Source organism: Chiloscyllium punctatum, chromosome 5 (genome assembly GCF_047496795.1).
Source record: "Chiloscyllium punctatum isolate Juve2018m chromosome 5, sChiPun1.3, whole genome shotgun sequence".
Classification (NCBI taxonomy): Eukaryota; Metazoa; Chordata; class Chondrichthyes; order Orectolobiformes; family Hemiscylliidae; genus Chiloscyllium; species Chiloscyllium punctatum.
In genome coordinates, this window is record NC_092743.1 from 140,354,819 (window position 1) to 140,370,712 (window position 15,894).

A 15,894-nucleotide genomic window follows, 5' to 3' on the forward strand; every position below is an offset into this window, starting at 1 on the left:
GGAAAGCAAATCTTAGCAGGACTTATACACTTAATGGTAAGGCCCTAGGGAGTGTTGCTGAACAAAGAGACCTTGGAGTGCAGGTTCATAGCTCCTTGAAAGTGGAGTCACGGTAGATAGGATAGTGAAGGCGGTTTTTGGTATGCTTTCCTTTATCGGTCAGAGTATTGAGTACAGGAGTTGGGAGGTCATGTTGCAGCTGTACAGGACATTGGTTAGGCCGCTGTTGGAATATTGCGTGCAGTTCTGGTCTCCTTCTTATCGGAAAGATGTTGTGAAACTTGAAAGGGTTCAGAAAAGATTTACAAGGATGTTGCCAGTGTTTGAGGATTTGAGCTACAGGGAGAGGCTGAACAGGCTGGGGCTGTTTTTCCTGGAGCGTCCGAGGCTGACGGGTCGGGTTTACAAAATTTTGAGGGGCATGGATAGGATAAATAGACAGTCTTTTCCCTGGGATTTGGGAGTCCAGAACTAGAGGGCATAGGTTTAGGGTGAGAGGGGAAAGATATAAAAGAGACCTAAGGGGCAGCTTCTTCATGCAGAGGGTGATAAGTGTATGGAATAAGCTGCCAGAGAATGTGGTGGAGGCTGGTACAATTGCAACATTAAAGAGCCATTTGGAAGGGTATATGAATAGAAAGGGTTTGGAGGGGTGTGGGCTGGGAGCTGGCAGGTGGGACTAGATTGGGTTGGGATATCTGGTCGGCGTGGACAGGTTAGACTGAAGGGTCTGTTTCCATGTTGTACATCTCTATGACTCTATAACTCAAATGTTAACTCTGCTTCTCTTTCCACAGATGCTGCCAAATCTGCTGCGTTTCTCCACTACTTTCTGTTGTTGCTGACCACATAATTGGGGCAATAAAGTGACAACATTCTCTTGGCCATGAAAAGAGCTATCCACAAAAATTTGGCAATATCTGTGGCTTGAATTTTCCTGTTCCCAACATTGATTTGTATCTGGTGCTCAGGAAAAGGTGTCCAGCAGTTGTGACGTCACCGAGCAAGATTGGCATCCAGTCCCATTGAAACAGTCTCATAGGAAGTGCATCAGGAAGTTAAAAACAATTATTCTCCTTCACCTTTTATGTCATTTTATAAAGAGTGAAATGGGATGAAGATGGAAGCTCAAATAGAGTGAACATCTTAAAGCATTTATGCAAATGTGGTTTTTAATATCCATAATGGGAGAAATCTGACACTCAAGTATAAAATTAGTTTTTCAGGTTTATTGAGGATATGCAAATGTAAACTATGAACTTAATACATTGTTTAAAAACCTAACTTGATAAAATGCAATATTTTAAAATATTATTAACCTTGTACTACTACTGTTCTTATCAATTCCATTCATTTGTAATCAATTGACAATTTCAGTAAATTCAACAATGCAGCATAGGGATAAGCACAGAGTTGCTGAGTGGTTCCTGGATTGTTGTTTAATGTGCCTGTACAGGTGCAAAAGAAGCTGTCAGTTTATTATAACAGTGGTGATTGTTAATAGTTTGCTGTCATTGCTACCATAGCATCCTTACTAAAGTTCGATCTTGTCCTGATAATTTGGTTTGTAATAGTGCATTGCATTAATGGGCACTGAGGAGTTTATGTTTAATATTTTTACTTGTTGAACTACAACAAATTGTCATAATCAAATCTGAAGGTTGAATAACTTGTTCAGAGTGCTGCTTTTTAATAACAACCCATATGCACTTAACCATGCAATATTGCAACTGATAGACAACAGATAAGTCGCCTAGAGTTATTCAAGTTTAAGGGAGTTTGTTTATTGAAACTTGCACAAACACGATATATAACTTTTGTAAAAGGTAGAAACATGTCCTCCATTTCACAATACACACAGATTGTATGGGGTGATGGTATTGAGAAAAAGACATCCACAACCCTTCAAAGGAACTCCGTACTGAGTTGGCAGTTCTTCTGGAAACAATAGTTTCATACATTTCCATTTTTAAAATACATTTGGGCATCACTTCCAAAGAGAGAAAGAGGATGTATTTTTGATGTTATTGAATGTCACTCTCTGGATCTGAAAATCTCTCATTCCTGTAATGGAAAGCATTGTTTATATCATGGCTGCTCAGAGCAAGTGGTTTTCAACATGTAAAAATTTGATTGTTGGCCCACAATGGAGGCAATCTATTTTTACCAAGAGTTGATAATCCATTATCACAGAGCTTTCCTGTTATTCTTTGATATAGAAAGGGAAGGTTGCACTCCTGCTTGTCGTATATTGAGGCTAGAATTTAAGTTTCAATAATTAAACTCCCTTAAGCTTTAATAACTCTAGGCGACTTATCTGTTGTCTATCAGTTGCAATATTGCATGGTTAAGTGCATATGGGTTGTTATTAAAATGCAGCACTCTGAACAAGTTATTCAACCTTCAGATTTGATTATGACAATGTGTGTAGTTGAGAAGTCTTGTCCCTAGAGATTTTTGAAAATCCCATTGTGGGCCAACATTCCATGTTATGAATTTTAATGTTCAGGTAATTATCCCTTTGATAGCTTCCTCTGGATGCGGTAGCCAGTCCCACCATTTGGATATTCTTTTGTATATTCTTGAGAGTTTGGAACTTCAGGTGAGGTGGCTTTGTTGGCCATTGTAAAGCCCCAGAGTCCAAAACTTTCTCATTAATGATGAGATTTTAAAGATTAATAGTCCCATATTTATCATCAATGACAAATCATAATGGAGATTGGAAAGGTATATTAATCTCAAGTTACCAATCCAAAGAATGTTACAGGATAAAGAAAGGTCCAAATTTGTGAATTAAGATTTGGAAGCTGGAGGTCAGGAATGGGGTAATGTGTAGATGATTATTATTGGGCATGCATAAGGTGAACACAAAACAGCTGTTCTCCTTAGTCAAATGGTCACTTACAAAGGGGTATAATTTTAATGTGATTGGCATAAGGTTTAGGGTATACTTGAGGGAAAATTGTTTTTACCCAGAGGGTGGTGGAGATCTGGTATGCACCTGGGAGGGTAGTCCGTTGAGTAACCTTCCAACCTTTAAAAAGTATTTGTATGAGCTCTCGAAATGTCATAACATTCAAGGCGATGGGCCAGGTACTGGATAGTTGGGACCAGTGTAGCTTTGGCAGTATTGTCTTGATGGGCCAAAGGACCACTTCTGTACTGAATGATTCTAAGAATTTATCAAGTATGAAAATTGATTAGCTTCAAATTTGTTAACGTACTTTGGATATCTTTAATACTCTCATTTTTGATGATTGTAAATGATGAGATTTTTGAAAAAAGGTGAATCTTTTGTTTTCTGTGCAGTAATGGTCCAGGAGGATTACCACCGTAACAACCCTTATCACAATGCGGTACATGCTGCTGATGTAACTCAAGCCATGCATTGTTTCCTAAAGGAAACTAAGGTAAAAATAAACATATAAGCTTCAAAGAATTTATGTATTTTATTTTGATACCCACTTCCATTTAATTATTAAAAATATAATTTATAAACACGTTTTCTGAAAATTCGTGTTCAACTTCATAAAAGATGTTGTACAATGTTTGTACATTTGTCTCCTTTGTCTACAGTAAAGGCAATTTCGATTGTCTTGGAAATAACTAAGTACCTTTAGAAGAATGGGGCAAAATAGAGTATAACTTTACATTGAAAGGCCTTGCAATGAATTTGGGACATGTGTATAATCAAGATAAAGTCATATGAAAATTTCTGACTTTTTTTAAAGACAGGAATTAACACGGTAAAGCATATTACAAAATCATCTCTTTATGTTGGACAATGCCCTCAAATTTTTTTTTCTCCATTTGAGCAGCATGTTACACCCTAGCTGTTGCACAATGCCTTCAGTGCTGTGCTCAAGTTGACTTCTTGTCCTGACTTTGGACTCTTTTTTGCTACAATTGATTTTAAAACTCTACTTGAATTTATTATGTGTCAGTATCTGATTTTGAAACTTGATGGGGATACCTGGATTAAATTAACTAGGAGAAAGTGAGGACTGCAGATGCTGGAGATCAGAGCTGAAAAATGTGTTGCTGGGAAAGCGCAGCAGGTCAGGCAGCATCCAAGGAGCAGGAGAATTGACATTTTGGGCATAAGCCTGAAGAAGGATCCCAAAATGTTGATTCTCCTGCTCCTTGGATGTTGCCTGACCTGCTGCGCTTTTCCAGCAACACATTTTTCTTGCCTGGATTAAAGTCAGGGATCTGGAGAAAACATTCTTTCTTAAATGTCATATAAGAGGGGTGGCATACAGGAGCGAGTTGAGAGAAATGGTACTGTTGCTAGGTTCATTCTTTAAAATCAATGACTGCTAAGAAGAAATCCAAAAGGAGATCCTGTGCATACCCAAAATATCTATTCATTTTAACTCAGAACATTGATCTGGATCTCTCGTCTATCCTATTACATGCAATAGTTTATTTTCTTTAGTTGTAGGATTAGCTGAAATTGCTGCTTCCAAAAATGAGTGACACCCAATTTTAATCTATTAATAGTTTACATCTACAGTAACAGATTTCATCAGTGAGTGTGAAGCAGCTAAAGCTGAGATGAAGGTATTGGGTCTACAGAGTAAATGTATTTCAAGTGAAGGTGTAGATATTGCAACTATCGTGTGCAGTTAATGATCATTGAATGGTTACCCAGCTCCTCCTACGAATTTAGTTGATATAATACTTTTTGATTGATGGATATGTGAATTTGGGAAGATTTTAATGGTTAAAAATAAAATAAATCAAAGCTAAAGTAAGAACAAAACAGTCATAAATTGTGAAAAATTAGATGGAGGTGAAGAGATTTTTGTAGCTTCAGAAATAATGACCTATGCGCTTTTGAGTTGTAACTTATGATAGACTGAAAATGTTTTTTTATGTGGGAAATATGAGTAAGCAATTAGTGTCTCCTCAAATATTCAGATTGAAGAATCTTCACTCAGATGGACAGTGGCTAAATCAAAGAGTTAAGGTACCAATCTGATGAAGTTACAAAAAGGAATGCATGCATTCAAATCAGTGGAAGCAGTATTCTATCGTCAGAACAAAATCATGCTGCAACCTGTGAATCAGATCAAAGTCTTCACAGATTCAATTATAAAATGTTATGGACAATTAAGCAGCTGTAGTGAAGGCCAAGACTTGTCTAACCTTAGTATGGTGGAAGCCAGCATTTGAGTGCAAAAGGCAATGTGGAAACTATATTCAACCAGAAGTATTGAGTGGATGATATTAGCCTCCCCTGTGTTCCCCACTTGCATAAATTAGTTTTTAAGTAATTAATTCACTGTGGGTTTAGCAAAGAATATAGTCGCTGCAACTTTCCAGTTGAAGAACTGTGTCCCCAGGTTAGCTATGCTTCTAGTTAATTTGTTCCATTTTGCTTACAACTCTGACATCCAGATGTCAAAGTGGAAAATTGCCCAGGTATACCATCGCCATTTCCTTTCCAAAAAAAAGGAAAAACATAAACCGGTCAATTATTGCCCATCATTCTTGTTTCAGTCATCACAAAGCGATGAAAGGTGTCATCAACTGTGCTAAAAGGGACATGTGGTGATCAAAAGCATGTCACTTCCTGGCCAGTTTGGATTCTGCCAAGGCCATCTGATCCTACATTTCATTGTACGTGTTTGTATCAAAGCAATAAAAGAGCTGGATTCCAGAGGAAAATACTCCCTCATACCTAGCATAAGGGAAGAATGCTTGTAGTTTTTGGAAGCTCATCATGTCAGTGCCCAGTTCCTCAGCGGAGGTCCCACACCCAACCACCTTCAGCTTCATCAATAAATTTTCCTCCATCAATGGATTAGAAGTGAGGATGTTTTCTGATGATTGCAGTGTTCAGTTTCATTCTCAAATCCTCGGCTGCTGAACTGGTGCATAGGTCACGCCTCAAGACCAAATAATATTTGGGCTTGAGTCGATAAAGTGGCTAGTAATATTTGTGCCACACGCACTGACCATCTCTAAAAAGATAAAATCTCACCACCTTTTCTTTATTATTACTGTCATTACCTAATTCCCCACTACCAACATCATTGAGGTTTCAGCTCATGGTAACCCAAATAGAGGAACCGCAACAATACTGTGGCTGATGGAATGCAACAGAGGTTGAGTATTTTGCAGTGAGTAACTTGTATCCTGACTTCCCAATGTGTTTACACTAACTTAAAGGCACAAGTCATAAGTGTGAAAGAACAGTGTCTTAGATGTGTGTTGCTTTAATGATACACAACAAGCGCAACACTGTACAAGAAAAGAAGACCCGCTTAATTGATGTCTTGTTCACCACTTGAAATTTGCCCTCCATTGGTTGAAGCATGTTCCATAAACCAGATGCACAGAAGTAGCTTTGCAAAGCTTCCTCCATATCATCACCCAACTCTATGACATCTACCCAAAAGAACAAAGGAATTAAGTGCATGGGGCAACATCAACCTGCAGGTTCCCCTCCAAGGCACACACATCTGGACTTAGAAACTGTTGCTTTCCATTTATCATTGCCAGGTCAAAATCCTGGAACTCTCTCTCTCTAATGGCATTGTCACAGTACCTAAATTTCGCAGGCAGCTGCAGTGAAACACAACTTTTGCAAGGCAGTTAAGAAACCATCCACATACACGAGGCCATAAGACATAGCAAAAATTAGGCATTTGGCCCATCGCATCTAATCTCCCTTCCCATCCCTCGACTCCCTTCCAGCTATGAACTAGATTCATTCCTCCCATTGACCAACCAGGACAAACTTTCTACCTGTGTTTACCTATTCCCTTCTCCGTCCCCTGGTGCCTGCAGTTCCCTTTATACCTACGCCCAGTCTTGAAGAAAGGTTACATTCAAAATGTTGACTCCTCCACCACCTGATGCTACCTGGCTTGCTGTGTTCTTTCAGCCTCCTGCTGGTCTACCTTTGATTCCAGAATGTGCAGGGTTTTTTTTGTACCATGCCATGAGTTGTTTTTGAAAAGCTAATACTTTTAAACTGCCTTAAACGCTCTAATTGTGATTCTTAAAAAAAAGAAAAATCATGTGGGAGAAACATGAGATTAACAGCCAAGAGATTTTTTTAAATTTAAAAATTGCCAGTATTTATATTGAGGGAATGAGAGTACATACAAACTAAGCTTTCAGGATCCGTAAAGTCATATAGCACAGAAATAAACCATTTGGTCCAACTCCTGTCAACCAGGTTTCTTAAATGAACTAGCCCTATTTGCCTGTTTTTTTTTGTCCATAACCCACTAAACCTTTCCACTCTATGTACCTGTTTGTATGTTGCAATTATTCCTACCTCTCCAACTTCCTCTGGTAACTCATTCCATATATGCACCACCCTCTATGAAAAAAGTAGCCCTTCAGGTCCATTTTAAATTTGGCCCCTCTCAAATGCCCTTCAGTTTATGACTCCCTTATCCTGGGGGAAAAAAAGATTGACTATTCACCCACCAGGGTCCCAGGTTCAATTCCAGCCTTGGGCAACTGTTTGTGTGGAGTTTGCGCATTCTCCCCATGTCTGCTAGGGTTTCCTCCGGGTGCTCTGGTTTCCTCCCACAGTCCAAAGATGTGTAGGTCAGGTGAATTGGCCATGCTAAATCGCCCATAGTATTAGGTGCATTAGTCAGAGGGGAATGGGTCTGGGTGGGTTACTTTTCGAAGGGTTTGTGTGGACTGGTTGGGCCGAAGGGCCTGTTTCCACACTATATGAATCTAATCTTATCCATGCCCTTCATGATTTTCTAAATCTCTATAAGGCCACTGCTCAGTCTCCTATGCTCCAGGGGAAAAAAAATGCCAGCCTATCTAGCCTCTCCCTATCACTCAAAGCTGTCAAAACTTCACCTACCCCTGAATTTAACAGCCCTGACTTATGATCTGTTTAGTCAGAAATTATAGTGACTTTGCACCCTTCATATATCTTAATTGAAAATCTGCGATGTGGTACTGGTTTAGTAAAATTTATGGAGGTGTCTGGTAAATCTGACTGATAAGTTGATTCTGCCAGACATTAACGGAAAAGTTGGTGAACACTGATGTTCACACTGTTTGTGAGTTCCAGTCTGTTATAATAATAAGCAGTGGGTTATGCTTAGTATTTATCAAAAGAAAAACAATTTGGAATGTGCAGTTTAAGTCATTTTTGTTGAAATGTGTGATACCCTCCTTTTTTCCTTGAAGCTTGCCACCTCTTTTTCTCCATGGGATGTTCTGCTGGGTTTGCTGGCAGCTATGACACATGATATGGATCATCCTGGTGTTAACCAACCTTTCCTCATTAAAACTAATCATTACCTAGCAAGTTTATATAAGGTAAGTGATCAGATTTGAAATGCATTAAGGACATCATTGATTTATTATTAAAGGAAGAAAGTTTACAAATTGAATTAATTCTGCTGAGTTAAAAAAACATGAATTAGTCAAGTAAGTTTTATAACTAAATTAAATTCTTTGTTTATTGTTTAAGAGCTGAAATTGCTTTTAATTCTGAGTTTTAAATGCAATTGTTTTTTGTAGAGATGTTTGTGGCTTTTATGTCATTTTTAAGAAGTTGCATTTATTCTGTTAGCTGTCACATTCTAAAGAATTCATGCAGTGCCTTAACACGTCAATGCCTTATGGCCTGTTGCATTTTAAAAATTTTGTTCCTGGAATGAGGGCATTCTGTTCATTGGCATCCCTGATAATCCTGGAAAAGATGATGGTAAACTGCCTTCCTGAGCTACTGTAGTCCTTTGGATGTCAGGACACCCACAATGCTGTTGAGAAGGATTTTTACCCAACACCATTGGGAGGTCAATGATACAGTTTCAAGTCAAGATGATGTGTGGCTTGGAGAGGGGCTGGGAGGTGATGGTGCTCCCATGTATCTGCTGCCCTTACCCTTCCAGGTGGTCAAAGTCAGAAGTCACATGACACCAGGTTATAGTCCAAAGGTTTATTTGAGGTCTCACGTGCTTTTGGTGTGACTGGACGAAGGAGCAGCGCTCCAAAAGCATGTGAGACTTCAAATAAACCTGTTGCAGTATAGACTGGGGTCATGTGACTTCTGTCCACCTTAGTCCAACACTGGCACCTCCACATCAGGCCTTCTAGGTGGTGGAGGTCATTGATTTGCAATGTTTTGTGTAAGGAGTCTGAGTTTCTACACTCACCTTTCTGCTGCCACTGTATCTCTTGGTTAAGACAGTAATTTTTGAAGGTGGTGGATGGGGTGCTAATTAAGTAGACTACTTTGTGCTGGAGGGTGTCAAGCTTCTGGGGTCTTGTTGGAGTTGTATTCATCCAGGAAAGTGGAGAGTATTCTGGCTTGTAAGTGATGGGCAGGCATTGGGGAGACACCAGGTGAGTTACTCACCATAGAGTTCTAGCTTCTGACCTGCCCTTATAGGTACAATGGTAAAATGGCTGGTCCAGTTCAGTTTCTGGTCAATAGTAACCCGCAGCATATTGATAATGGATGAGTCACCAACAGGAGTGCCATTGAATATAATGGGTGATGGTTAGGTTCTCTCCTTCGAGATGGTCTTGCCTGGCTATTGTGTGGTGCGAATGTCACTTGACACTAATCAACCTCAGCCTAACCATTGTCCAGGTCTTACTGATTTGGACATGGACTATCAAGAGTCACAAATATTGTCCAACCACCAGCAAACCCCCCACTTCTGACTTTAGATGGAGGTGTTGTAGGAATTAAATAAGATTTTATGAAAAGAGATTCCAACAGTAGTAATATGACATCTGACAAATTAATACTCTAAGGCACGAGTTATGAACACCATGAAAATTACATTAGAAATAACCTGGAGAGGAATCTTGTACATCCTAAGTCCTGTATCAGCCTTGAGAGCAAACTAGAGATTATAAACAGATTCCTGTTGACCGGATAACTGAAAGACTTGGGATCGAAGTTGTCTATTTGTGTACATTTCATTCTTGTGCAACAATATACACATTAAAACATTGATGATTTTCTGTATTCGACAGTCAGATAGAGTTGTGTCAGATTAACAGACAGAATTCTACTTAGCCAGTCTATGAATGAGATTGTTTGTTTGTTTGAACAACATAAAGTTAACTTGCAAACCTGAGTCCTTTTGTGATCTATGTGAGGAGAATTAATCACAGGAGAGGACAAGTCATTGAAGCAGCTAAAGGTCATTGGCACCAGGACACTGTCCTGAGGAACTCCTGCAACAATTTCCTGGAGCTGAGATGAATGACTTCCAACAACTACAAGCATTTTCCTTTGTGTCAGGTGTGACCTAGATAAGTGGAGAGCTTTTACCCCCAAATCAACGTTGGCTCCATTTTTAGTCGGGTTCCTCATTGCCACACTCTGTTAGATGCTGCCATTTTGCTAATGTTGGACAGCAGGCTGATATGGTGGTAGTTTGCCAGCTTGAATTTGTCCTATTTTATACCTGGCCCATTTCCAAATTGTAGCTGTACAAGAACAGCTTGGTTAGGGGCACAGTTCTGGGGCACACATCTTCAACACAATTAGTACATTGTTATCAGAGTTCATTTGTCTTTGCATTACCCAATATTTTCAGCCATTTCTTGATTTCAAATGGAATGATTTGAGTTGGTTGAAGACTAACCTGGGGACCTCTGGAGGAGGCTGAGATGGATCATCATTTTGCAGTTCCGGCTGAAGGTGGATACATCTATATTAACCTGGATTTTTGCACATGTGCTAGGCTAAGCTCCTCCACCATTGAAGTTGGGGAAGATTTTAGACCAGCCTCCTCCTGTTAGTTCAATTGTCCATCTGCAACTGAATTTGGCAGGTTTGCAGAACTTCGATCCTGATTAATTGGTTATAGGGTCATTTAGCTTTGCCTAATATGTTTTGCTTCTGCTATTTGGCATGCAAGTAGTCTTGCATTGTTGCTTCATCAAGTTGACATCTCCTTCTTAGCTGTGCCTGGTCATGATCGTGGCATGTCTTCCTACACTCTTCATTGAACTAGGGTTGATCTCCTTACTTTGGTTATGGTAGATTTGGGAGTATACTGGGTGAAAGGCTTATAAATTGTAGTTGAGTACAATTCTGCTGATGTCCCATGTGCCTTTTGCTGCGTTTTGAATTACTATATCTGTTTGAGGTCTGTTCCATTTAGCATGATAGTACCATATGACATGATGAAGAGTAGCCTCATTGTGAAGGTGAGATTTAGTTTGTGGTCATTCCAACCAGTCCTGTCTTATGTGGACACATATACGTACTAGATTAGTTCAGCAGCTTTAGGATTCTATCAGCTTGGTCAATCTAGTGCCACTGAGCCAATCTTAGTGTTGGACATTCAGGTCCCCATTTAGAGTACATCTGTGTACTTGCTACCCAGTTTTGATTTAATACTGTGAGACTCTAAGTCAGTTCCCTCCCAGTTGTATACCACTGAACTGAGCTGCTATATTTGGTGGTGTTGTCCTGCCTGAGAATATGACTAAATCAGACCTGACCAATCTGTGCGACAGTTCTCCCAATTTTAACACAAGCTCCAGATGTTAGTGAGGAGGACTTTGCAGGGTCAATAAGCCGGATTTGCCACTGTCCTTTCCGGTTTCTAAATCCATTCGGTTTCGTTCCTTTCTTTAGACTTCGTAGCGGTTTTGATACAATTGAGTGGCTTGCTAGGCCATGTCAGAGAGGGCATTTAAAAGTCAACCACATTGCTGTGAGATTGGAGTCACATGGAGGCCATTTCCAGGTAAGGTCAGCAGATTTCCTTCCCTAAAGGAAAATAGTGAACCCGATTGGTTACATGGTTACCATCAGACTAACCTTTAATTCCAGATTTTTATTGATTGCCGATCTCACCATCTTCCATAGGGGATTCAAACCCATGTCCCCATAAAATTAGCTTAGGATTCTGGATTACTAGTCCAGTGACAATGCCACAATGCCACTGTCTCTCACGTAGATCATCTTAGAACACAGTGTGTCATGCTCAGAAAAACTATTGGTAACTTTAAACATAGACTGTATTGAGTATGGAATTTTCAGAAAGTGCCTTTTTCTTAAAGCTGGACATTGAAAAAAACTGCAAAAATGGTTGCAAAGGGCCGGAACACTTTTTAAATGCCTCTACAGACCACCTCATGTTGCCATTAAGATTCTGATTGATCAACCTTATGTGGCATGCTACCTTGAATAGTGATCCAAATCATGGCCTTGCAGAGCCACTGTGTCTGAAAGCCAGCAAACCATAATTAGGTGTGAAGTACCACCATGCTGCTTCCATTGTTTAACAATAGCTTTGAATTTTAAATTGTTCTGGATGGACATAGTCATATTGATCATGTGATCCAAACTGGCGACAGATTATAAATTTTATTAGCAGAGAACAGGTAGAAACCAGTGAATTTGGGGGCTCAGTCCTGCAGATAAAAGAACAGAACCTTGCCAAATGACCAGCATTCAAGCAGCGAGAGGAATAATTACTTTTCATCTCCACAGAAACTTGTCCATAATCTCATATGCAAACTCAAACACTTCCAGCTTCTATCATTTTGCAAAGAACCACAAGAGAGAGAACCCAACCAGACCCTGCATTTTGAATATCTTTAAAGGTCTGAAATTTGAGCATAATTTCTTGCTTGCAATCTTGCTAATAACCTGAACGCGTGCTTCGTCTGTAGAATCCATTTTTTTTTATTCATATATGATGCTTGGTCTGATCTTAAACATCGCCAAGATGCAGGTTCTCCACTAACTTTTCCTGGGCCACTTGACCATCTCTGTATCATTGTTGGAGACAGGGTGGCTCGGAAGAATGTGCAGCAAATCCTGTATCTCAGCAGCCAGCTCTTCCAAAGATGGAAATCAAAAAAGAAGTTTTGCGCTGAGTTGACTGTACCAGTGCTGCTGCCTTCAAGCTACTGCAATGTGTCTCTGACAACAGGAATTGTTGGAAGTCAACAAAGGTCCCAGTCTATAGACTGTGGTGTTCACTACTCTTCCCCCACTGTAGCAAAATAGTCCAAAAACTGTCATCCACCATCACGTTATTATCCTTGAGAACTTCTTCCAGTGAAGCTTACATTGAAACCTGTGCATCAGATCAGGAATAACCTGAACATTCTTCATGAAACTATGTCTACCAATATTGAAGCCCTGCTCGTGGGGAACTGCCTCCAATGGACTGACTGGTGTCATCCAAACTCCATCTCCCTTGGCAACTTCTGTCCCAGCTTTTTGCTGGCCAATGTTTCAAAGCGTGGCTTAAAGTAAAAGTAAGAAGAAATACTCCCGGGTTTCTCTAAAGCATCGAGTTGTTGACACCACTGTGGAGAAAGCTGCTGACTCGCTTGGGTTAGGACCTCCCAGTCGGTTAAGGTGCAAGCCACTTCAAGATTGAGTGACCCTGACTACGAGGTGAAACAATGGCATTGGAGAAGGGAGAAGGTAGCTAATCTGGGTTTATGAATTCCATTTTCCCAGCATGTCTTCATTGCAGGAAAACCTGTAAACCAAAAACACACACTTTCATTATGAGGACTTCATAGCCTGTCAAACGTCATCTTTGACTCCAAGAGATCTGCCAATGATCCCTCTGTCTGTGTTTGTGGCAAGAATATATTTTATCATATTGATATTTATTCACAAATTCAAAAATGCAATCTTTCTCTCTGGTTTAAACTTATCCGAGAGTCTACTTCATGTAACTCGAGACAGTGTTTTATCTTGTGAAACGTACATGCATATAGCTGAGATGAGGAAAAACAGGAAAGTTATCCCATCATCTTTCATATGTTGGAAGATGCGGCAATCATGTACACAGGATCAGTCCACAACTCATGATTTAAAGCATCTGTCATTCAAGTTTTGGTACTGTTGATTCTCAGTTCTACTTACTACTCTTTCTTCTAAGACCACATAATGTCATTTTGTTGTGGGTTTAATGCATTTGCAATCAAGATGTTGATTTAATAGAAGAGCCTGTGGCTTTTCATTGTGAATATATAATGGAAATCCTTGTTAGGGAAAACAGCTTCCCTGGTGGTCTTTATCTCACCATTTATTATTAATTTCATCTTGAAAAGGTTGAAGTGATTCACTCTGCCATGGTCCTGCTGATTAAAAATGTTAGTTTTCCATGCACAGTTTTTACGGTTACTGATGCCAAACATCTGGCCCAATCTTCTTGGGGTACTTATACTATCTTGGGAGTACCATAGAATTTTCAATGAGGTGAGCTTGCATGATCATTTCAGTCATCTCCTTTATGCCTAGCTGCATGGTTTGTTTGGTAACAGTGTCTCTGATGATGAAATGCCAGAAGATAGTAGCATATAAAATGGCAATAAATAAACAATAGAACAGCTTTATCTGTTCCTTTTTACTTTGCAAAATACATTTGCTGTTTTACAACAGGCAGATTTCTCCACCTATTCAAATAGGTTAAAGCAGGATTATCAATTTACCAATCATGAAGGATTAGATTACACAATATATTAATCATGCCTTTCTTTGGGCTCAGATCTAGCTCATGCGTTAGAATCAGAACCTTTAAACTATGTGTTGTGTAATTAATTTGGTTTGTCTCAACACAGCACTTGATGGGCACAAAACTGCTCATAACTATTCACTGTAAGTGAATAATCAATCTCTTTCATGAGATGCTGCTGAAATGAGCTTTAATCTGGTTCTAATTAGGATATACCTGATTTAGCAGTGCCCAATGCTAATATTGATTGTCATAAATGCTAAATTCATGATTTATCCCTTGATGAACACAAAAGTTAGAGCAAAATATCTGAGCAGTCACTCTCTCGAGCATGTGTTCAAAGGAAATTTGTGTTTTTGGGCCATCTCTCAATGAGGATGTTATGTTTTGATGAATGGCATGGTGTCACATGGTCCACTGTTCCTCTATTGCGTTTCCATTCTTCGAGTTTAAGCAATCATTCTGCCCTGGCTATTCAACCACAGAGGAGTGATGTGTGAGATTTGCATTGTATTTCAGGTTAATGACCCGGGAGGAGCATATTCCAGAAGCATTTCCTAAATCCTGTTAATTTGTGTGACAGGAGGAGGGGGGGGGGTTGTACTTGGATAAGAACAGTTTGTGTTGGAAGGTGAGGTGGAACGTACAGCTGAGGGCAGATAGGAAGTAACATAATCTTCCTTTAAAAACTTACTTCATGGGATCAGCAGCCTACGTTTTCTCAGCAGCAGTGGGAGCAGTGCGAGCGAGGACTGGGGGCTGCTGGGAAGGTAAATTCCTCTTTAAAAACTTATCTTGTGATAGGTGAAGCTTACACTGAGCAGGAATGGACACAAGACTGCTGAGTGAGATAATATATTTGGGTGGTTGTTTTACTTGAAACTACTTAGGTAATGTCTTCCACCCATCCTCCTCTAACCAAAAAAAAGTTCTGTGCCGATTCGGTAAGGTTACTAGTTCTTTCAGTAGTCTCTTTGGGAAGTCAGAACAGTGGGAATGGATGTTAGGGCAGTTGCATGTGCCTCCTGTAAGATATGGGAGGTAAGGGTCACCATTAGTATCCCCACTGACTTCACCCAACTCCAGCTCCTCGGAAATGGCTTTAGGGAACTGGAGCTGGATGAACTTTGGATCATTCGAGAGGAATAGAGGGGAGTTACAGAGAGGTAAACTCACCTCATGTACAGGAAAAAGGTAGATGGGTTACAGTCAGGAGACAGAAAGGGAACAGGCAGATAGTTTAGGGATCCCCTTGGCTGTTCCAGTCAATATACTGTTTTGGATACTGTTGGGGGCATTGGGGGGAGAACAACCTACTGGGGGGAAATCATAGTGGCCAGGTCTCTGGCACTGAGCCTGGCTCTATGGCTCAGAAAGGAAGGGGGGAGAATAGAAAAGCACTAGTGGTAGGGGACTCAGTAGTTATAGGAAGGACAGGAGA

The 15,894-nt window shown here is 40.0% G+C and overlaps 1 protein-coding gene across 4 annotated transcripts in view; it reads left to right on the forward strand.

Moving 5' to 3' along the window:
• Nucleotides 1–15,894, forward strand: part of pde7a (phosphodiesterase 7A) — a 150,465-nt gene that overhangs the window by 103,114 nt on the left and 31,457 nt on the right. For all 4 annotated transcript variants that reach the window (XM_072571523.1, XM_072571524.1, XM_072571527.1 and 1 more), the window contains 2 exons: nucleotides 3,310–3,410; nucleotides 8,179–8,310. In XM_072571523.1, coding sequence (XP_072427624.1) covers nucleotides 3,310–3,410; nucleotides 8,179–8,310 — 233 coding nt within the window. The remainder of the gene's footprint in view (nucleotides 1–3,309; nucleotides 3,411–8,178; nucleotides 8,311–15,894) is intronic.